Here is a 23,202-nt window from a genome sequence, read left to right on the forward strand (position 1 = left end):
AGCTGGTGCAGACACGATGGGCCGAATGGCCTCTTTCTGTGCTGTAACAATTCTGTGATTCACACTTTACTGCATTAAATTTCATCTGCTACATGTCCATCCATTCCACCAGCCTGTCTATGTCCTCTTGAAGACCATACCACAGTGAATGACCAGGATGAGAAAGAGTAATGGTTTTAGTGGGAACAAGGGCATCAAAAGAAAGACTTGCATTTACACACAGCCTTTAGCGAACAAGTACATCCCTTTACTGCTTTACTGCAAAAGAAGTATTTTTGAAGTTTAATCACTGTTGCTATGTAGAAAATGCAATTGCCAATTTGTACATAGCAAGCTCCCACAAACAACAGTGTGATAATACCAGGTAATTTTTTTTGTGATGTTGATTGAGGAATAAATATTAGCCAGAATACCATAGATGACTCCGCTCCTCTTCTTCAAGCTAGTGCCATGGGATCTTTTACATCCATCTGAGTGGGTAGATAGAGCCTCAGTTTAACATATTATTTGAAAGACAGTATCTGTGACAGTATAGCACTTCTTCAGTACTACACTGGAGTGTTAGCTTAAATTTTTTCTGCTTAATTCCTGGAACAGGCCTTGAATTCATAATCTTTTAAATCAGAGGCAAGAGCACTACCAATGGTTGCTAGTAAGAAATAGAGGTGAGGGTATAATTGAGCAAGTCAGTAGCTACAGAAAGGTCATGGTGAATAGAGGGCTAAAAGCTAGACAGTTGAGAATTTGAAAGTGCAGTGGGGAGTGGGACTTGGGGAGTGTTTTTTTCCAGGGAAAATAGAAAATAAATTAGAAAATAGAAAACAGAAATAAATTGGGTTTGGGAGGGGAAGGGTGGGATGTGACTGGAGACACAGATATGTACAAACACACATGAATACGTGTAAGTTCACATACGTTCCTCAGCAATACTGAATCTAGCTTTTAAATCTTTTTGAACTAATTTCTCACATCTTGAATTTAAAGTAACATTTTATGGTGAATCAATACTTTAGCCCAGCTATCCAAACACAAGGTTGGGAAATCATTTAATGCATTTCACAGCACTGAATGTTAAGTGAGTTATGTAGCAATCTGGGAACAGGCACAAGACATGGCAACTCTCATGTTTTTGTGTTCTGGATTTGATTCTACAAGCTTTAAACTGCTATGACGGATGTTGGTGGGCCCCACCAAATACTAAAAAAACTGCATTCACTCATCTCCTCCCTCCGATGCTCTCAAATAGAGAACTTAAAAAAGTTCCCTGATATATATAAAAAATGAAGACGAGTTGTTGCCGATTTAAATTTGAAGTGTTGATCTCCGGCTGTTTGTGGATGTTCCCCTTTAAGGCAGAGGTAAGTAAGTGTGCTGACTGTAGGCTGTGGGCGGGGAGATATGTTGATCTTATTGCATAGTGACATCAGGATTCAGAGCCCGCCTTATTAACTAAACTGCGGGGCACATTGCAACAGAGAAACATTTAATTAGAGTCAGGAGCTAGAGCAAGTAGGGAAGATAGACTGCAGTTTGGAGAAATGCTGTTGTATTCACCGCTGCACTAAATCGGGGCAGTTGGAGAATTTGCGCCGGATTTCCTGTCTCGTGAAACTGAACAGGAGGTAGGTGAGGTAGTGCTCGCTGTTCTATGCACGCTCTCCTCTCACCCGACTAATGCTTTTGTATATTTTTCCCAAACTTTTATTTTTTTGTTTCTTTTCTCATCATTGTTACTCCTCTCTAAACCCTTCCTGTTTCTGCTCACTTCTTCGTTATAACTACAAATTTTCTCCAAGAAACTTGATATCATGTTTATTGTGGTGCTGGATGAACAAAACCCTTATAAATTATTAGCCGTGGGCCACTCCGACCAGTTTAATGTATAACCTGAACTACAGCAAGAGTTTTACACCACTTCAAAACTTTTGCAAAACTCTTTCCAAAGTAAAGAACCTAATTTGCAAAAAAGTAGTGATTTTTATTTCCGGGGTTTTAAATTAGATTTGTTTTCTTCTTGGTTCTGCTTCGTTTATCGCCGATCTTAAACTTTGTAGCTGAGTGTGGTCTGCGATTGGTTCTTGAATCAGTGTGTGAAGTGACTAAATTGTTACCAGGAGCTGGGCAGACATTCACCTGCAGGTTGAACGCAGGGGGCTGCCCAGCCCATCCAATCCAGTATGTCTCCGGTTCCCTCCACAGATGGCTTTAAATCAGTTCTATCGCGAAACACTCAACTTTGCCCGAGCGTCTGCTAATCGTTTTAAATAAGGTGTCTTTTTGGGAAATATTAAATCGCCTCCCATTTGGAGAGTTCTTTTAAAAGCTATGGGACGTCTATCAGTGGTCGTGATTGCTATAGGCTTCCGTGTTTAAAGGATTACTGAAGTCAGGGCTGACGCTCTGGAGAAAATTAGATTTGTATCTTTCCTTTTTTAGTTTCTTCAACGTAAACCAGTTTACCTCTTCAGTCAATTGTAAAGGTGACCAAGACTGCTCTAAAACTGTTTAATGACCGACGATTTAAAGCGGCTTACTCTACCTGTTTCCTGCAGCTGCCCAGTTTTCTAACGTCTGTTTACAGGAGCCGAACGATACAGTTGTGCTGTTACAGGACGTGTTCCAAAATACCCCAGTAAATTCCATTTTAAGATCAATTTCTAAGCCTGTGAAGAACATGGCTCTAGTAAATTTTAAAAACTCGTGACACCATATATGGAGATCCCGGGCTCCCCAGAGAAAAGGCTCCAACAATGGATAAGACACAGAGCCTAATCGTCCTACAAACTTCTGACCCAGCTTCCTCCCTCATCCTCTACTGTTGAATGCAGTCCCACTGTTGTTTACTGCCCCTTTCCCCGCTATTCCAACTGAGTAGCCGTTCATCATGTGGGAACAAAGCGAATATCAACATGTTCCATCGCCCCAATAGTTGAAGTATCGCAACAAAATCTGATCCTGGCCTCACCTGATATCTGCGAGTACCTCTAGAAGGGGTGACTGGATAGTGATCAACAGGAACACTGTCTGATTTTAAACCACGCCTCCTGAACACAGGGGCATTATGGTAATATAGTGGTTATGTTACTGGGCTAATAATCCAGAGAATAAGAGTTCAAATTTCTCTTTCCTCCTCCACCCCTCCTCTCATGGCAGTTTGAGAAATTGAATTGTTAAAATCTGAAAGCTCTCCTTTAAAAAGAAACTTGACACTACAATAAATAATAGCATACTACAGTTCTTAAAGAGCTGTGTTTAATTTGGCAGCATGGGCTGAGTGCCATTGAATCCTAGAATTTTACAATACAGAAAGAGGCCATTCAGTCCATCATGCCTGTGTCGGTTCTTTGAGCTATCCAGTTAGTCCCACTCCCCTGATCTTTCCTTATAGCCATGTAAATGTTCCTTTTGCAAGTATCTATCCAATTTTCTTTTGTTATTGCATCTGCTTCTGCTGCTCTTTCAGGATACAGTAGATTGTTGGACCATCCTTTTCGAAAAGGAAGTTTCACTATTGACACATTAAGCAGCCCTGAGCTTGTGTGATCAGGTAGCCCTGAGCTTGTGTGATCAGGTTTTGTTTTTCCTGCTAGTATCAATAAACTGCAACACCCACATCGGAAATGTAAAACATTATTGGTGTTATTACTCACACTGTTATTGCTTCATCAAGGCCAGTCACAGAAAGCACTGCTCAGCCAACATAATGGAGATTATAAAGATGTGCTCAACACTTTAAAAAATGAAATCGCAAGCCTTCTGCTTCTCCCAGGTGTGACAGACCTGCTATCAGCAGTCACTGCACTTTTTTTCTCATCTGATGGTTCATTTTTTTTTGAGTCTGAAATAATGAAGACAGCCCCCAGTGCAAATGTTGAGGGTGACTGGGCCGAACCACTATCTATGCCTTTATAGATTTTGGCACCAAGGTATTTCAAACCCCTTCCCTTGCTAACATTTCAGAGGTTTGTTTTTTTTTTTTTTTTGAAGCTATAATTGGTGGTTTAAGTCCTTTTGCTGCCAATATGTCTGACAGAAAATAAGCATCGGATATTTTGCCTGTGACCCTATTTGTAAAAATGACTAACTACAGCCAGTACTGGACCTCCGTTTCCAGTCAGTTAGGTTGTACTGACCTTGGTGAGTTAGGTGGGACAGGACGGTCTGGGCCAAAGACATATCCAGTATTAAGGTCTGTTCTAGTGATTTTTGGCATGTATAAGGAGGGATACAGCACTTGGCCAGTTTTAAGATACTCATTTACATCTTTCAGTTCAGGATCCTTCTTGTGGTTTGTGTTCGGCCCTTGTGAGACTCTTTTCCTCACCCTTTTTGTCTCCTGCAGGTGCGGACACTTGCCCACTCCCCTCTGGCACCTCACCCAAGTAGCCATTCTCCATGTGAGCTTAGACACTAAGTGTTGGGAAGCTATTTTATCATGATGGGCATCACAGTGGAGCATGATTGTATTCTCACCCAACATCAGTAGGAGTCACCAGATAATCCCTTACCTAACTGACACTGTTCATTGTTCCCCAAACAGTATCCCTCCCACCTCCACCAGCAGACAGCATTGGATATTTAAAGTGTAATTGAGGTAACAGGCAGTTGGTACAAAGCCAGGTTGCAAGAAATGTGTAGGAATGATGTCCTTATTTGGATTGCAGACAGCTGGAGAGAACCATGTAACCTTATTTACACTCCCTAGTGTGGTGTGCCCACTAGCACAGCGCCTGTGCTTTCTCTAAGATCTCAGGACAACTCTGGATGGGTAATAAATGTTGGCCTTGCCAGTGATGCCCACATCCCAAGAATGAATTTATTTTTAAATAAACATTTGCAAGCTGCCTGAATTTGCAGCTGATTCCCCTTGTTTAAAGTCTTTAAATTTCACCCATTTCCACAATCTTGCAGTATAAAACTGTGAATCAATCAGACCATGCCCTGATATTGTCCAGAAAGACCAGTGTGTCATAATTAAACAGTTGTCATGGCAGAGCCAAGTGAAGTATGTGCACATATTCCCCAATGTGAAGCAGATTCTGAACATCACTATGATCCCAAACCATTGCTTCTGTCTGACTATATTGAACTGACATTTTTGTGTATTACAAACTTTTTTTTTTAGAGATACAGCACTGAAACAGGCCCTTCGGCCCACCGAGTCTGTGCCGACCATCAACCACCCATTTATACTAATCCTACACTAATTCCATATTCCTACCACATTCCCACCTGTCCCTATATTTCCCTACTACCTACCTATACTAGGGACAATTTATAATGGCCAATTCACCTATCAACCTGCAAGTCTTTTGGCATGTGGGAGGAAACCGGAGCACCCGGAGGAAACCCACGCAGACACAGGGAGAACTTGCAAACTCCACACAGGCAGTACCCAGAATTGAACCCGGGTCGCTGGAGCTGTGAGGCTGCAGTGCTAACCACTGCGCCACTGTGCCGCCCGTTTTACCTCTATCCTCAACCGAGGGTTCAGAATCTTTGCAATTCAACGACATCGCCGCCATTCCCCCTCACCTCTGGCATCCCCTCATGATGGCTCAATAGGTAAACGTGCATCACCTGTGTTATCAGCAGGCCTCAGTCTCAGGTTCTGTTCTATCACCAGTCCGAGGTGAATTGGCTTCAGTCTCAGCTTGAGAAACATTAGGAACGCTCAGTGCATCCTGGCTAGGATGAGGCAAAAAGTAAGCCAAGGTGGATGCCAGATAAGGACAGGATCAGGTCTGGCAGTGATGCCCCACACAGTCAAATTGACACTCTGGTTTACGTTTCAGCAGTTGGAGAGCCTTGCTGATGCTGCAGGTTGTACCAGCTATGTGGGATAACCTTCACAGACATATGCTATTCTTTCTGTATTTCCTGATCGTTCTGCCACTCATGCTCTGTGTCTCGGAAATCTCCAGAACTCCTAGCTGGTTATGTACAATGACCAGGAGGTTTGGGTTCCTGGTCCCTGCGCTAATTGCAAATAGCTGATTAGAAGGTAGAAACATTCTGCTGGATTAACCTCCCAAGTAAAAGTACTTTCTGATCCCTCCATCCCACCTTCTCACTGTATCCCTCAACCCCACCTTTTCCCTCCCACCTTTTCTCTATTTCTTTCTCCACTAACACTTTAATTGTCTCTCGATCCCAGTTATACTGTCGTCTAATGTCCTGTCTTATTCCATGACTCAATTTTCCCCTTCTCTGAATGTTCCTCCTTTTTTGCTCAACATCCTAATTTTTCCTGTTTTAATTGTCATGTCAGTGCAGCTGACAGGAAATGAGGTCACTTCTCCAGTGGAACAGACTGCTGAGTAGTGTCACAGTAATGTGCCACTCCCTCCAACATCATTCATTGCCCTCTCCACCAAAAGGTTACACTCACTGTCTTGTTGAATTCAGAATATTGAAATTTGTGTCCCTATCTTACAATGAAGGCCTGCTACTTTTGGTCAGTGAGGTTCCTTTAAAGCCTCACCAGCAGTACAAATGATCAGGTATCAGACAAATAAAGAAACCTATAAAATTAGTTATGTAAAATAAGTGGCAGTCTGACTGCTTCAACCATTAATATCAGGGTTGAAAGATTCAGTTGAAGAGCAGTCTGCATTGTGAATACACCTGGTGTCACACCATGAAAGGAACCAGTAATACCCCTTGCCTCCAACCTCTCTATCTTTCTCTTTTTCTATTATATACATATCGTTGTGGTCCGTGTTCCTTTCCACTTTCATCTCTTATTCCTCTCGAGAATCTAATCCACTGTCCTACACGCGCACTCTTCCTCCTCCCTGTGTTGAAATCAAGCCTCATTGTGTTGTCTCTGGAACTTGACCCCTTTCTTTTGTGGTGGGGATGTTTATATACTAGTTGGTAATTCAAAGGGGTGGATGCTGGATGTCAGCATGAAGCTTTACTCCAGAACGAGTTCTGGTCCATCAAATAGTTTACTGTTCCTCTCTTCTGACTTTAACTCATCTGCATTTTCCAATTTTTGAAATAAGCGATGATTAACATAACTATTTTTATCCTCCGAATGTTCTCTGCTCTTCAATGCTCAACATCGGGAGGTGCAGTGGTTAGCACCGCAGCCACACAGCTCCAGCGATCTGGGTTCGATTCTGGGTACTGCCTGTGCGGAGTTCGCAAGTTCTCCCTGTGACCGCGTGGGTTTCCGCTGGATGCTTCAGTTTCCTCCCACAGCCAAAGACTTGCAGGTTGATAGGTAAATTGGCCATTGTAAATTGCTCCTAGTGTAGGTAGGTGGTAGGAGAATGGTGGGGATGTGGTAGGGAATGTAGGATTAGTATGAATGGGTAGTTGTTGGTCGGCACAGACTCGGTGGGCCAAAGGGCCTGTTTCAGTGCTGTATTTCTCTAAATCGTACTTGGTCAGAAGAGCACCATAGTGCACCTCGTAAAGCACCTTTCCCATCAAAGGCACTCATCGGTCAGCACACCAAATGACATTCGAAGAAAGCTTCCACTCCCCGCCCCTCCCAATAACACAGCAGGGTGTGGTTGTTGAATTCTATCCCCAAGGGACCCACCTATCCAATTTGATCTTGTTTGAGTGTAAATGTCAAGTTCACAGCCTGTCAAATGAAACAGAGACTTCTGAAAACGCATGGCAGGTTAGTCAGTACTAGTAAAGAGAAAATGATGTATTTTAGATGCTTAACTTTTGATCAGAAGCCAGCTGTGGTATCCTAGCTAAAGGGGAGCTTCACCAACTGATACCCCACCCCATCAAGTCCTACAGTCTGTTAGCTGTGACATTACTGAAGGAGAATAAATTGATGAATAATTCAAGAATCCCCTCTCTCTCTCTTTATCAAGGAATGCAATACCCCATTAACTTGAGAACAGAAAGGCTTTAAAGGATTGGTGCATTCCCAAAATTGTCAACATGTCGAGCGCTGGACTGGCAGCACAGGAGATCCGCAATCCACTGAGTAACTGCTTCATGCACGGCAGTCATGGTGTCATCAATACCAAAAGTTGCTGGAATCAATCAAATGCCTTGGACAGGTGAGTATGACCAACACAGCACTACTTGGAATTGGGAGGGGGCACCTTGATGAGGGAGACCATGTAGTAGTGTAGCATGACTTCCAAAAAACTTTAGAAGTAATAAGTGAGATGTCTTAAATTTAAAGCCAGTGAATATCCAGGATAAGACACTGACGTGGTGGTGGTGCTGGTGCTGGGTCAGTGCTGGGACCCCCTCCTATTCTTGAGTGGTTTAGGGGATCTTTGAGATAACCGTTTCAATGCAAGATGGTTACATTCATGTGTAACCTTAAAAATAAGGGACTCCGTAGAGATGGCCACGGGGTCTTGTGCAAATGAAATGCTCAACTGGGTTTGCATCTGGGCTAATCCAAGGCAAATAAAGTTCAGTGAAGACAACTGCAGGTATTGCATCCCAGGGGAATGAAAAGGAACCACATACACTACACAGCTGGAGTAAAATTTAGCAAGAGGAAAGCAGAGAGCTGTGTTGATTCATTTCATCACTTTGTTTAGACCTGATGAACAGGGAGCTGCTAAATATTGCCACATCAGTTCAGTCTATTATCTACAGGAGCCATGCTGACACTGTAAAGGACCCTTGTCAGGACCCATTTAGAGTGCTGGGATCAGTTCAATTTATGCGTGTAACATCAGGGGCTCCTGCAGTATATAGCAAAATAACTGAGCTGATCCCTGGAATCAAAGGGGATTAGCTCTGAAGATAAACTTGGACACTCAAGCCTTTAAAAAGAGAACACTCCAAGGGTAGAGAAGTAAACTAATATCAGGAACCACAGGGTCAGGAAGTATTGCTTTATGTGGAATAATTGAGACCACCAGGTGCAGCCAGGACACTAGGCTTGTTTGAGAAGTAATTTGATTTTGTATAGGGAGAGGTGTGTTGGAATTGGTTTCCTGGATGGATGGGATCAAAGGGGCTGAAAGGCCTTTTGTTATCTGAACTGTTTTAATAATTGGCTGTTCACCCAGACATTGTGATAAACAGTGTTTTTCTCTGATTTCAGCATCTATTATACAGACCCCACAGCCATGACCTGCACTTTGAATGCTGCTCCCCATCAACAGCCTTGTATTGTAACTTCAACCAAACGTATGTATTCCACCCCATTGGGGTACACTCATCAAACTTGAGAATCAGAATTCTTTTGTTTTTAAAAAGAAGCTGGTATCAGTAGAAGTGACCACAAAGCTATTGGATTGTCGTAAAAATCCAACTGGTTCACTAATGTGCTTTAGGGAAGGAAACCTGCTGTCCTTGCCTGGAATGGCCTATAATATGGCTACAGTACCACACCAATGTGGTTGACTTAACTGCCTTTTGAAGTAGCCTAGCATGCCACTCAGTTGTATCAAACACTGCTACCAATGGTTCAAGAAGAACCCACCACAAATATCTTGGGACAACCAGCATTGCACAATAAATAACAGCCTTGCAAGTGCTGTCCAGATCACAAGACTGAATGTTAAAGTTTTTAAAAATTGTATATTTAAATAACTTTTGTTCCTTGATGCCTCTGAGTAAATCCTCTACCTGCTGTGATACTCAGCCATATAGATTGGGAAAGTCTCGGGCTCTGTCCCTGGTCTAGCTAAGTTAGCTAATCTCCACCGGGCTTTACTATTGGCATTTGTGCTTCAGGCAAGGGCTCCTGCTAATGATTGCTGTCCAGTGATTCATTAAACCTCATCTGAATACCATTCTGGCACTCTTGGCCAGGCCCGCACAGGAAGAATGGTCGCTTACGGCCAGCAGCTTTGGAGCCCAGAACCCAGAAAGAGCCTGAGTCTTTGGAAGGGGAGGAAAATAATTGGTGTAAATTTTAAAATTATTTTTTCCTCCTTCAGGACACGAAATGGAGCCACTTGGGTTGAACAGTCACTGCTGTTTTGGGAGTTGCCTCAGATCATCCTTCCACAAGCTGCGACCACCTTCTCTGAAAATGCCCAATAGCGAGGAGCCATTTGTACAGTTGGAGAAAGATCAGCTGCTCTCCCCATTTAAGAGACTCTCTGTGAACAGCACTGCACTGTCACCACCGCAAATGCTGGTGAAAGGGGCAACTCCACCAACTAATTCTGGGTGTGCCACTGACCGAAGCTCTAAGCCACTCCCTCCACTGCCTGTCACTGGTGATGTGTCCTTCGATGACGTGGACAGTGAAGTTGAGTCCATTACAAGCTCTGAAACTGACTCTCTCTTGCAGGACTGCAGGCCGCTGAGCTTCAGGTACGGTACTCCAAGCAGAAGAAGCTTCCGTGGGTGTGGGCAGACCAACTACGCCTACTCGGAGGGTGCCAATAGGGCGAAGTTGCCAGAGAGTAGTCACGTGGTAGCTGACACGAACCTGGAAAGCATAGAGGCCACTGAGAAACCTGCTCAGCCTCACCGAAAATTACGACGTTCGCATTCAGGTCCAGCTGGATCTTACAACAAACCTGTTGTGTTGAAAAATGGAAGCTGCTTATCATGCTCGTCACCAAACTCCAGCGAGGTGAAGCCTGAGGTCCCTCCTCGAGTCCCTATACCCCCACGGCTGGTGAAACACGACTACCGGAGATGGTCGACAGAGGTGATGTCTGGAATGTACTGTGATGAGGAAAGACCACCAAAAGTTCCTCCACGGGAACCTGTGTCCAGAAATAATTCGCGCACCCCAAGTCCCAAAAGCCTCCCGGCCTACCTCAATGGAGTGATGCCACCCACACGAAGCTTCGCACCTGATCCCAAATACGTCAGCAACAAAATTCTGCAGCGGCAGAACAGTGATGGGGTGGCCACACGGGTGCCGTGCATTTTACCAATCATGGAAGATGGGAGAAAGGTGAGCTCCACACACTACTACCTGCTCCCTGAGCGGCCTCCCTACCTGGACAAGTTTCAGAAATACTTTGTGGAGGCTCAGAGCATGTGGGAGTCGAATGATTGCACAGCAGAGAGCTTAAAAACATTTGCATTGACCAAGCCGGAAACAGTAAAACGGAAACCTGTTGCCTATGTAGAGTCTCCTTAGATTTTAATGTCCCTCAGAGAGCCAGCAAAAAAAAAGAAACGGGAAGAGACAGTCCCAGGATCAAGACCATTGATTTGCAGTTTCCACTGAAATATAAGATGGAATCTCAGAATGTGACCCCAAAATCAGCAGAAACCTAATGTAATAAAAGTGGAATTTAACTTATCAGTCACTAAACCAGAGGTCCTTGAACTAGGCAGTGTCCGGGATGCCCAGTTGGGTTGCCTGTATAGTAGTTTTACAATAGACCTTTTCACCAAGACATCTCATGATTTGGTGGTTTTTATTGCACTTTATCTACTTTTTGGAACTTTGCAACAAACAGTGAACCAGACACAACATGTTGGGCAGAATGCCCTATGATACCTCTGAGAAAGTACAACATCCATTTTGGACATGGGGGGCCCTTCCCAGGCAGTGAATCTCATGTGAAACGAGATCAAAAAGTTGAGACTATGTTTTATGACCGAAACGTTTGTGATTTATTTTCAAACTGTCCAAAGACTCTCATAAGGGAGAAAGTACAGCATTTGTTACTGGACAGTGTACAGACAATCATGTATAATATCAATCCAGCTCAGGGATGCTCAATGAAGGTCACCTCTCACTTAACTATTTTAAGTGAAAAGTATTATGCTAAAGTGAAGGGATTTGATTAAAAGTTTATAAGCAGAGAAACTGCCACAAGTTTATGTCTCTGCCTCTCTTTTTCTTCCCCCTCCCCAACAATTCATGCCATTTGTATCGGAGAGGTGGAGCAGCCTAAGGGTCAGTGGGAATGGAGTCAGTGATCCATTTTGTTTAGGTTAACAATCTTCTCACTGTTGTTCTTCCTCAACCCTTGAGGGCGTGCTCCCTTCCTGTTTTAAATGGAACTGAAGTGATACAGCTGTGAAAGTGGCAGGGGGGAATGTGCTAGTCACACTGGCTATCCACTCAATCTGCCATTCACTGCTTGTCAGCACTAGTATTTTTACCTTTTTTTTTAAAGTAACACCCAAAACATGATCTGCATCTTTTAATATATACCCACAAAAGGCTGCAGACCGTCACCAGACTTTTAACAGGAGATAATGCAGTGGAGACCTTTTTGAGCAGGAGATTGTTGGCATCGTGTCTTCCACTGGCTGCTCTTGGATACTGTACCCAACAGTCCATTCTTCATGTGATTGTGGATAATTGATCATCAGGCCATCACAGTTTAGCACTGAGGTCCACAGTAGCCAGCAACTACTTTCAAGGAGTTCCATCACTATTACTGTTTGGGGATGGATATGGTTTAGTCAATATTTGTGCCTTTGGCTCACGTGCTGCCCTTGAGCCCGTAGATAATCCAAGCCGTGGCCTTCCCCAAGTCGGCACTAAGTATCACTCCAAGAGCTAAGAGTAGGAGTGTGAGGGAGGAGAGACAAGAAAAATCATTCAGAAAAGAGGTGACTAAGATAGTGTTGGGTCCTCCCATCCCAACATAAAGCTCCCCACCAATTGGCACTGAAATGCAAAGCAGTTTCAGCTGCAGACTGTCTTAGAAATCAAACAGCCTTCTTGTAAACATGAACAATTGGCTACTACAATAGGGTGAGTGAAGGGCAGCATGGCGAGAGGCTCAGTACTAACCTGCAGACTAGTTTACATATAGATGACAAGGGACCTACATGAAGAATCAGTGCAGTTGCTTCTGTTTGAGAATAGTTTTACATGTTAGTGATGCAATTAACTGCATGTAACATAAATGAAGGCCTATACTTCCACTCTTGTATCACCGGCTGTAATATTATTTCTATCATATTTGTTGAAAATCTGCAGAACTGTTTGTTCCTGTAGTCTGTGCAGTATTATTGGGATATCATTAATTACATTATTGTAAAGAAACTTCCCTATGTCTATTTTTATTAAGTTGTTTTGAGTGTTTGTTTTGATCCAGTGCTGTCTGTAAAGGACTTAACTCTCCCAACAAAATTTTATGGTATTCTCGCTACTGTGATAATCTTGCTAACATAAATCCAATGTACGATGAACAATTTACCTACCCGCTGTTTCAACCTTAGAGTTGACCCATAGTGACAAAGGATAAATATCTGCCCTGTATGTGTTATAGAATTTCTGTTCTCTTGTAAGCTAATTGGTGAGAGCAAGTACTGTAAAGTGTTACTGATGTGTAGTAGGGTGGGCCCCTTAACATGGACAAGCTACACAGTATCCAACAGAAGTGAATTGTTCCCTTTTACAGGGTGTCTACAGATGTACAGGAACTGAGACTGAAGCATGCACATGAGCCATACAGTACTGGACAAGAATGAATTGTTCCCTTTACCCAGTGTGTACTAGGAGGGAGACGAGTTGCTCTAACCTGTATTGCTGAAGAAATCTAAACTACAGGGTCAGGCTGAGTGCAGTCCTGAGGAGTGTATGTAATAAAATCCAGCAATGTTTACTACACCAGTGAAACTGAAGATATCTTCAGAATATAATACATTCTTAGTAACTAAATGCCCAGGGGTCTAGTAAACCAGTCCCTTTTTCATAGCTAAACTCTATCACTTTTGGCTTAACTACACTTTCTCACCATATCATTTAACCCCACCTTCTGTTTCCAGTCTATACTGTTCATTCACCAAGCAATTAATATCTAATTGATCAAAGACTCTGCTTACTTAACAACAATTAAGTCTTAAAGGACACAGCTTCATCTTAGCAACAACTTGAATTTATATTATAGCCTGATTACAAATAGCAGCAGAGTAATACGTTGAGCATTATATGCACTAACACTCCTTCCCCCAAAACAGCCTCTCATCTGACTTATTGGAGATCATTGCTTGTTTACAAGAGAATATTTCCTCTGTTTCGCCTATCCCTCTTGTCTATTTTCTACCTCAGTGTAAAGGTAGCAATACCCAACTAGCTTCTGTCTGTGTTCCCTGGGAAGCAGTGAACTAGATCAGAGATACCCTCTAACTTCCATTTGTGTCTGTCTAACTCCCACTCTCTCCCTTACCACTTCACCCCACCCCCCCAACCACTTCACCCCAATTCAATGGTGCTCATACCAGGAACTCAAGGTGTGGTGAATATGGTAGTTTGACTTAGGTGGTCACACACCCCTCTGGGATCTCATCTAAGTAGCCATCTCTCATGTTAAACAGCATGTTCAACCATGATGGGCATCCAGTAGAATCTAATTCTTTCCCAACCTCTACATGAGCGAAGAATCATCAGAATAGACAGCAGAGACCATTTGCTGATGCTAGCTCTTCAAGCGGAGCTGTCTAATCTTAATTCTGTGCCCTTTCCCTTCAGCTGGTGTCACTGGATAATGAGGGGAGTGAGCTCTGACTGATTAACTCACCCCCCCCCCCCCCCCCCACCCAACCTTAGAGCACTGAGGCCAACTGTCGCTCTTGCCAGCATGCGTCAGGGAAGCCACCTAGTCCGTTCCTGCTATGCATAGCCCACCTACCTGCTGTTTTCACCATGAGCTCTGCCAGAGGATATTGAGAGTGTCCTGCTGTAATAGTAGCTGAACTTTGAGTGTACAGTTGCAGTGTTGTTGGTCCAAGGTTTCGCTGGCAGAAGATGATGTAGATGAATAAACCTCTTGAGGCAGCCATCATGGATGGCACTGATCATTAAGAATCTACAACTTTTCAGCAACTGAGTCCCAAAACAGTAATCAACAAGTTCCAATGTGCTGGGGCCGACTGAGATTCAAAAGTTACAGGAAATGTCATGTAATGAGCAAAGCAGGATCGCCTTATCTAAAACCAATGTCATTGGAAAGTGCTGAGCGAAAACTGGTTCAACCGACAGCTGAGTTGAATATCCAGCCCTGTAACTGGAATCCAGTGTGGCAGAATCTGGACACACTTACGCAGATACAGACACTCACAGGTCACACACTCACAGACACACAAACTCATGGACAAAATGTTTTGCAAGTAAATTAAGAAAAAGAGGGTAGCTAAAGGTATTGTGGGCCCCTTAAAGACAAACACAGGAGATATTTTAATTGAAAATAAGGAAATGGCAGACTTGCTAAATAATAATATAAAATAAAAACCAGAAATGCTGGAAATACTCAGCAGGTCTGGCAACATCTGTGGAGAGAGAAGCAGAGTTAACGTTTCAGGTCAGTGACCCTTCTTCAGAACTGACAAATATTAGAAATGTAAAAGGTTTTAAGCAAGTAAAGCAGGGGTGGGGCAAGAGATAACAGAAGAGAAGGTGTTGATAGGGCAAAGTCACAGAGAATAACTGACCAGAAGGTCATGGAACAAAGGCAAATGGTATGTTAATGGTGCGCTGAAAGACAAAGCGTTAGGACAGAGAGGGTGTGAATTGATTGTAAAGCACAAAGCACTCTAAGCACAAACATTAAAAAAAATTTTTTTAAACAGAAACAGTGGGTAGGCACAGTAGAAACAAACTAACCAAACTAAAACAAAATAACCAAATAAAAAATAACTAAACATAAAAACGGCAGGCCCTGTCATGCTCTGAAATTATTGAATTCAATGTTCAATCCAGCAGGCTGTAGTGTGCCTAATGGGTAAATGAGATGCTGTTCCTCGAGCTTGAGTTGATGTTCGCTGCAACACTGTAGCAATCCCAGGATAGAGATGTGAGCATGAGAGGGGGGGGGGGGGGGGGGGTGCGGGTTTGCTCAATAATTATTTGTGTTGGTCTTCACAGCAGCTGAAGAGATTAAAGTAGCAAAGATACAAGGGAAACTTAAAATTTAAGGGAGGAACTTACTAAATTTAATACATTAAAATAAGTTAATGGAGAAAATAATGAGACTGAAGATTGACAAATCTCCAGGATCTGATTCAGTAATTATACCCTTGGCTTGGAAAACTGCCAATGTCACTCCATTATTTAAGAAGGTGGTAGAGAAGAACCAGTATAGACATATCAAGCTTGAGAGCACATTTGATAGAGGTGTTCAAAATTACGAGGGGCCTGGACTGAGTAGATAGGGAGAAACTGTTCCTATTGGGGGAAGGGTCGAGAACCAGAGGACACTGATTTCAGGTGAATGGCAAAAGAACCAAAGGCGACGTGAGGAAAAACATTTTTACGCAGCGAGTGGTTAGGATCTGGAATGCACTGCCTGAGATTGTGATGGAGACAGATTCAATTGTGGCTTTCAAAAGGGAATTGAATAATTATCTGGAGAAAAATCAGCAGGGAAGTGGGACTAGCTGAGTTGCTCTTGCAGACGGCTGGCATAGATTGGATGGGCCGAATGGCCTCCTTCTGTGCTGTAACCATTTTATGATTGCATTAGTCTAACATCTATTGGGGGAACACAGTGACTGAACACTTGGACAAATATGAACTGATTAGAGAAAGCCTAGATTTGTAAAGAATAAGTCATGCCTACCTAACCTAGTTGAATTTTTTGAGGAGGTTATTAATTTGGTAGATAAGGGAGTGTGATATTATTTATATGATCTATAGAAAGCATTCACTAAGGTTCCATACAAGATAATCTTAGTAAAAATTAAAATGTGTGAAAATGGAGCAACCTATTGACATGGGTAGGGAATTGGTTAGGAGGTATGAGAGAGAGTAGTGATAATAGGTACATACTCAAATTGGTAGGATGTGATTTTTGATGTTCCCTAGGGATCTATACAAAGGTCTCCACTTTTCACAATATTTATCAATGACTTAAGACAGAGGAAGAGAGCCATACATCCAAGTTTGCTGATGACACTAAGTTAGGTGGTACAATAAATAGTGTATATGGGCACAGGAAGTTGCCATGGGTTATTGATAAATTAAGTAAGTGGGCAAAACTGTGGCAGATAGTGTTCAGTGTGGGGAAGAGTGAGGCCATCCACTTTGTACATAAACATAGATCAGAGTATTTTCAAAATTTTAAGCAGAAATGTAGTGAACTGGTACAAAAAATGATTAAAACCTAATGGAATGTTACCCTGTATCTTGAGGGGACTGAAACATAAACAGAGGAAGTTATGCTACTGTTGTATAAAGCTCTGGTTCGACACCATCTGGGCTCCTGCATTCATTTCTGGGCACTCCATCTCAGGAAGAATATATTCATGCATCCTACATGCTTTCCTACATTACAACAGTTACTACGATTCAACGAAAAGCGCTTCATTGATTGTAAAGTGCTTTGGGACATCCTGAAGTAGTGAAAGGCTTTCTTTATTGGCCTTGGATGGGATACAGTGCAAATTCACTAGAATGATACCGGGACTATAAGTATGAGGGCAGGTTGCATGGATTAGGCTTGTACTCCCTTGAGTACAGAAGATTGAGGGTGATCTAATCGAGGTGTTTTGAGATAACTAAAGGAGTTGATAGGGTAGTTAGAGAAGCTATTTCCTCTGGTGAGGAAGTTCAGAACAAGGGAACATAATCTTAAAATTAGAGCAAGGCTGTTCAGGGGTGATGTCAAGAAGCACTTCTTCAAAGAAAGGTTAGTGTAAATTTGGGACTCTGTCCCCCAAAAATCTGTTGAGGCTAGATCAATTGCAAATGTCAAAATTACATTTTTGTTAGATTGGGATATGGAATTAAGGTGAGTAAATGGAATTAAGATACAGATTAGCTAGGATATAATTCATGGCAGAACAGGCTCTAGGAGCTAAATAGCCTACTCCTGTCCCTATGTTCCACACACATACACATGCAAACACACATACACACTCAGACAAACACACAGACACTCTTCTCTTGCACCCCTTTACCTCAGCTCGCCCCTTTAATCACCCAACACTGGCCATCCACTCCTCTGTTTCATGATTGAGGATCTGGTCTTCAGTCTCGCTCTCTGGAGCTCCCATTCCTCCTTGTTGCCCCTCTCTACCCTCAAGAGCCTCCTCAAAAGCTATTCCTTAGAGCATTCCCTTGATTACATCACTTAATTCTACTCCCCTAAGTTCCTGCGTGGAGCTTGCCCCCATCCTAGTCCTGTGAAGCACCTTGGAATGCTTTGCTGCACTAAGGGTACACTTTACAAGTGCAAGATGCTTGTACGCTAGAGTTTGGTCTATTGCAGCTCCTTATGACCCTGATATAATTTATTGGGTCCACCATCCCAGCTGAATTTAAAATCTATTTGCTGGGTGCAGCTGACTCCTTGATCCATTAAAAATGGCAATTTAGCCAGTTTATTTTGCTTGTATGCCTCATCTTTAACAGAAAAAGCAATGCGTTTAGGCAACACAATTCACACAGGGCCTTGAGGGGGTGGCAATGTACAGAAGCCTCTAATGCAGGGAAGTAATGCTACAATAATGTGTCACCTGCATTTGGATACTGCCTATTCCAGCCCTTCATATTACTGATCCTTTGTTATTCAATGATAAAGTCCTCAACTCATCAGCAATCGCACAGAATCTGGTTCCTGCTGGGCTTACATATTCCTGGAGGAACTCCAGTAAATTACATGTGGAGAGAAGGTATAAAGAGAGCCAAGAGGTTGCAGGCGTGTGGATGCTCTCTTCCCACTCTGTCACATCCCTATGCTACATCCCCTCACTCTGTACTGCACCCTCACTGTAGGCGCAAAGCATCAAACTAGCACCACAAGCTTGTCAAAATGTGTCACCTCCGTGCACCCCTCCCCCCCCATAACCTATAAATAGATTGAAACAAGGCACCCTCAGGTGCCATTAACCTGGTTCCAGCCCTTTTCTTATTCATTCACAATCCACAGGAATCCCGACTGACAGGTGTTCTTTGAAGAAACAAGTTGGTCTGGTAGCTGCGCACATCATGGCCTGTTGCTTACCCAATCAGGTCACTGATGTTTTTTTCTGTTGCTAAGCAAGTGGTGTCATACAGGTTAGCGAGCTATTGATATAAATATTCCCGCTTTCCATTTTCCTTTGTTTATAAACATTTATCTGTGCTGTGACATCTAAATATCACTCTTGCTTTCAGGATTTCTGTCTATATCTCTGGGGGAAAGATCTTTGGGTAATATGTTAAAACTGCTACTATTTGAGCTAATTTTTGCTCTCAAGGGATTACATTCACAGGGCAGCATGATTAGGAGATGCAGATTAGTATTCAGATGGGGTGCCTGAACTAGCATACTTCAGACAGTGAGAGTTAGTTTGGACATTTCTGCGATCATTCAAGCTTGTTCTGGTTGAGATGACTTGACTCATTTAAACTTAGCAGGGGTATTTTCCAGTGCCGTCAAGTGCTTCCTGTAATCAGAATTGACAAAATGGAGGAAAAAGCTCACATTTCATGTCAGTCAGGGCTAACATAGGCTTAGAAGGCAGGTCTAGGCCTCAGCCACGAATTAAGATACAGATGAGTTAAAAGGAAATAAAATAAAAAGTGAATATGTTATCTGCTTTTCGGAAAACCGTAGCATGGTTCTTTGTTTGTATTGTTACAGGAAGCAGTGCAGGAGAAGCTTAAAAATAACTAGGATTGGTCAATTTGTTCAGTTACATGTATTCTGCAAAATAAACCAGCTCTTTGATTCATCATTAACCTCATCTCTCCAGAGTAGTCATTAGTTCAGCCTATCATAGGATTGGAGAGGTGCAAGTTGGGACACGTGCATGTTTACAGTGTCTAATTCATATACCAGAGCAGATACATCGTTACAAGTAGATACTGGGCAATCTGAGTCAGATGCGGAATGTAAAGGACGTGGAATCCATTTATAGGAGGACTGATGCCACTGAACCAAGGGGGTATCTAGACTTATATCAGCCACCTATTCCAGAAATTTTCTCAGGGCTTCTGCTGTTACTCCAATATGGCAACACCTAGTTTCCATTATCCGCACCATAACATCCTAACATCACCGAATGTCCATCATCTACATTGTAACAGCACCCTAGTGTTTATTATTGCAAAGCAACTTCTGTCTCTGAAGCACATTTAATATTAAAAAAATGACTCTAGGCACAAAAGCATAACCAGACAAAACTGGACACTGAGGCAAAAAGGGCTATTAGGAGGGATGACCAAAAGTTTGGTTACAGATGACCCTTAAAGGAGGAAAATGAGGAGGAAAGGCAGAGGTTTAGGGAGGGAATTCCAGAGCACTTAGTTCATTATCTGTACTGTGGCACTGTAGCATTGTCGAGTTTCCAGTATCTGAAATGTGACATCACCTGGTGTCCTTTAGTGGCACCAGGACATTGTGGCATCACCCAGCATCAATTAACTGCACCCTGATATTGTAGCATCCCCTAGTGTCCATTATCTATACTCAGACATTGTAGCATCATCTAGTGTCTATTATCTATACTTGACATCATAGTATCTCCTGTGTCCATTATCTGCACGGTGATGTTGTAGTGTCCCCTAGAGTCAGTTAGCTATACCCTGACACTCCCTAATATATATTATTATACCCTGACATCACAGTATCCCCCAGTGTCTATTATCTATATCCTGACAACATAGTGTTCCCTGGTGCCCATTATTTATACCCTGGCATGGTAGTATTCTCAGTGTCCATTATTTATACCATGGGTGTTAAGCTGAATTTTTATGGTGGGTCTAATTCCATATCCTAGCACTCGCGTGAGTCAAATTCAGCAACAATTATTAAAATAGAAATAAATGAAGATAAAATATTGGTACTACTCACATTTAGATTTGATTTACTGCTACTGCTCCTTTGATGCCTGACACCTCTTAGCTTGAACCGTTATGTCAACATTTGGAGCAAACGACTGGGCTGAAGCCTGTCCTGGATAAAAAAACATGAGGACCACTTGTCACTACAGAACTTTGTGCCCCAACCGTCAAGCCTGCAAGTGAATTCCACAACCTCACAATTTTGTGTAAAGAAGCTTTTACATGTAATCATGTATCTACGGCTGCTCATCATGGCCACTCAAGCGCTGAAAACAGCCTGCTCCTATCTATCCCATCCCATCTTTCATAATTTTAAACATTTATATCATGTCTCCCTGGAATATGAGTTGAATATGAGGATAGTTGTAATAGTAAAGGTACATGGTCAGAATGGGTCTGAGACTGAGACTGAGCACCTTTCTGACAGGAATCTACCTGTCTGACTTCCTGTACTCCTGATCTGGTATACAAACACAAATGGCTGTGGAAGTGATCATTAGCTATAAGCCACAAGCACATAACATTCTGCTGCACACACCTTGTCAGCATTATCTTTGGATCCACCCAGTGGAGGGGAAAACTGCAAAAAGAGGAAAATAGGAGCTCGTTCCTTCCCATGATAATCTGTGTGGTTTACTCTTTAACTTTTACTGTTCAAATAAAGAATCTTCTTCTGGCTTTCTTCAAGGTTTCTCCCATCCTTGAAGTGGTCTCTGGATTTGGTCTGAGTGCAAGTAGTGTGTCTGGTTCATTCTGTCAGTTCGTAATGCTCTTGGCTCTGGGTCCAGAAGATTGTGTTCAAGTCTCACTTGACCATGACCATGGCTTGACCATGAAAACCAAGTACTGCACTGTTGGAGGTGCTGTCTTTTGGATGAGATGTTAAACTGAGGCCCCTTCTGCCCTCTCAGGTGGATGGAAAGGATCCCATGGCACTCTTTTGAAGTTCACAGGAGTTCTCCCTGGTACACTTACCCCTCCATCAACATCACAAAAACAGGTTACCTAGTCATTAACACACTTACTGTTAGCGGACGCTTGCTGTGGCCAAATTGGCTATCACGTTCCCTACAGAACAACAGTGACTGCACTTCAAAAGTGTTTCATTGCCTGCAAAGCGCTTTGGGACATCCTGCGGTCGTGAAAGGCACTTTATAAATGCAAATTTTCTCTTTCCTTTTGGATTTGGTCTCACAGTGTAAGTGGGTAAGTGGTTTGTAATAGTAAAATATAATCTAAATATTACAACTCGCTGCCACCGCCTCCCCTTCCCACTTCACTCACCGATTTTTGATCTTTTTTGCTGTTTTTCTTAATTTTTTATTTTCAGTGTTTTCCCCTTTAAATGCAGGATGAAGCTGGTCCTCTCCACGTGGAACACCCTCTGTTTCCCCATTTCCCTACTCCACCTTTTATTATCAGATATAACTCATTGTAAAGGGTATCTAACTGTAGCTCAGAGGTCCCGCAGCAGAACCAGAATCGGCGGTTGAAGAACAGGCGCGAGACGAACTCAAACCCCAACCGTCACAGCGCGAGGGGCCGGAGAGCGGGGAAAGGTGAGGCTGTGATTGGAGGAGCAGCGAGCACGCGCGGGAGAGAGGGGCTGAGCGCCCAACAGATGCTGTACGGAACTGAACGATGCAAGAGCAACGAGAGGTGATGAGCTTGAGATAGACCGGCTTTCAAAGTTTAGAGCGCTCCGAATTCCACGATGGCCCGTCCGCCTTGCGGTTGTATCGGCCCCTGAACCGTACCCTGACAGTGTCGGGTGTCCCAGTGACCATTATCTGCTCCGTGACATAATGTCACCTAATATCTATTATCTTCCTTGCAGTCGTCCCCCTTCATCTCAAAACACCTAGTCTCGCTCAGTTATGAGTTCCATGAACAATGATGTTACCTCCAGTTTTCAGTCATAATAGTATCGATAAATCAAAAACAGGGCTGTTAAAATAAGTTGAAGTCAAGCACTAAGACAATCTTGCCTCCAGTTTATCTAGCAAACTGGTATTAGCGTCAATTTCTGATTCTCATTTTCCCTCTCATTCTCAATATCTGTCTCTCTCGTTCTTACTCTCACTTTTCCTATAGTGTTTCTAATTCTTATTCGCCCTGTCATCTTGCTCTAATTCTCATCATTTCTCACTCATGCTCATTCTTGTTCACACGAGCTCACTTCTCATTCTTACTGTTGTTATCTCAGTCTTGTTCTCAATATCTTTCCCTTCAATTATACTCTTCTCTGCAGTAGCCCTTTTCGGACAATAACCAGCCCCTGGATAGACAGCGTATCATGCAGATGTATTAGGGCACAATCCTAATGACTGGTTCATGGGAAATGGAGCTGGAGCAGAAGTGTAAACACATTAACATGTTTATCATGTGAGATACAGTAAACCATTGATTAACCAAAGCCAAATTTCTCCAGTGCCATAAATAAACTCCCTCTTATGTGATGTTACATCTCACCCAGGATGAAAGGTCAAATCTTAGACCCAATAAAAATAATGGCAGTTTTTCTACTAAGGTTCCTCCCCTCTCCCCGAAGAAGC

The 23,202-nt window shown here is 42.8% G+C and overlaps 1 protein-coding gene and 1 long non-coding RNA gene across 4 annotated transcripts in view; one reads left to right on the forward strand and one right to left on the reverse strand.

The window, feature by feature from the left end:
* The window catches only part of LOC137352121 (uncharacterized), a 40,187-nt gene extending 37,173 nt beyond the window's left edge, over window positions 1-3,014 (reverse strand). The window contains exon 1 of the long non-coding RNA XR_010969644.1: window positions 2,966-3,014. This is a non-coding gene — a long non-coding RNA (uncharacterized lncRNA). The remainder of the gene's footprint in view (window positions 1-2,965) is intronic.
* On the forward strand, window positions 1,423-12,925 carry errfi1a (ERBB receptor feedback inhibitor 1a). 3 transcript variants are annotated; one of them, XM_068017234.1, is made up of 4 exons: window positions 1,423-1,626; window positions 7,845-8,036; window positions 9,047-9,132; window positions 9,888-12,925. In XM_068017234.1, the coding sequence occupies exons 2-4, from the start codon at window positions 7,915-7,917 to the stop codon at window positions 11,051-11,053; spliced, it is 1,374 nt and encodes a 457-aa protein (XP_067873335.1). In that variant the 5' UTR covers window positions 1,423-1,626; window positions 7,845-7,914; the 3' UTR covers window positions 11,054-12,925. The 3 variants fall into 3 exon arrangements, with proteins under 3 accessions (XP_067873335.1, XP_067873334.1, XP_067873336.1); XM_068017233.1 differs by having other exon boundaries at window positions 1,423-1,622; XM_068017235.1 differs by lacking the exon at window positions 1,423-1,626 and adding an exon at window positions 7,083-7,231.
* Window positions 12,926-23,202: the final 10,277 nt, after the last annotated feature.

The sequence above is a fragment of the Heterodontus francisci genome, chromosome 37, assembly GCF_036365525.1.
Source record: "Heterodontus francisci isolate sHetFra1 chromosome 37, sHetFra1.hap1, whole genome shotgun sequence".
In the NCBI taxonomy this organism is placed as follows: Eukaryota; Metazoa; Chordata; class Chondrichthyes; order Heterodontiformes; family Heterodontidae; genus Heterodontus; species Heterodontus francisci.

Coding starts and splice junctions, on each gene's coding strand:
- errfi1a (XM_068017234.1), top strand. CDS start 7,915: ATGTCGAGCGCTGGACTGGCAGCACAGGAGATCCGCAATCCACTGAGT. Junction 8,037..9,046: donor CAATCAAATGCCTTGGACAG/GTGAGTATGACC, acceptor CTCTGATTTCAG/CATCTATTATACAGACCCCA. Junction 9,133..9,887: donor TATTGTAACTTCAACCAAAC/GTATGTATTCCA, acceptor TTCCTCCTTCAG/GACACGAAATGGAGCCACTT.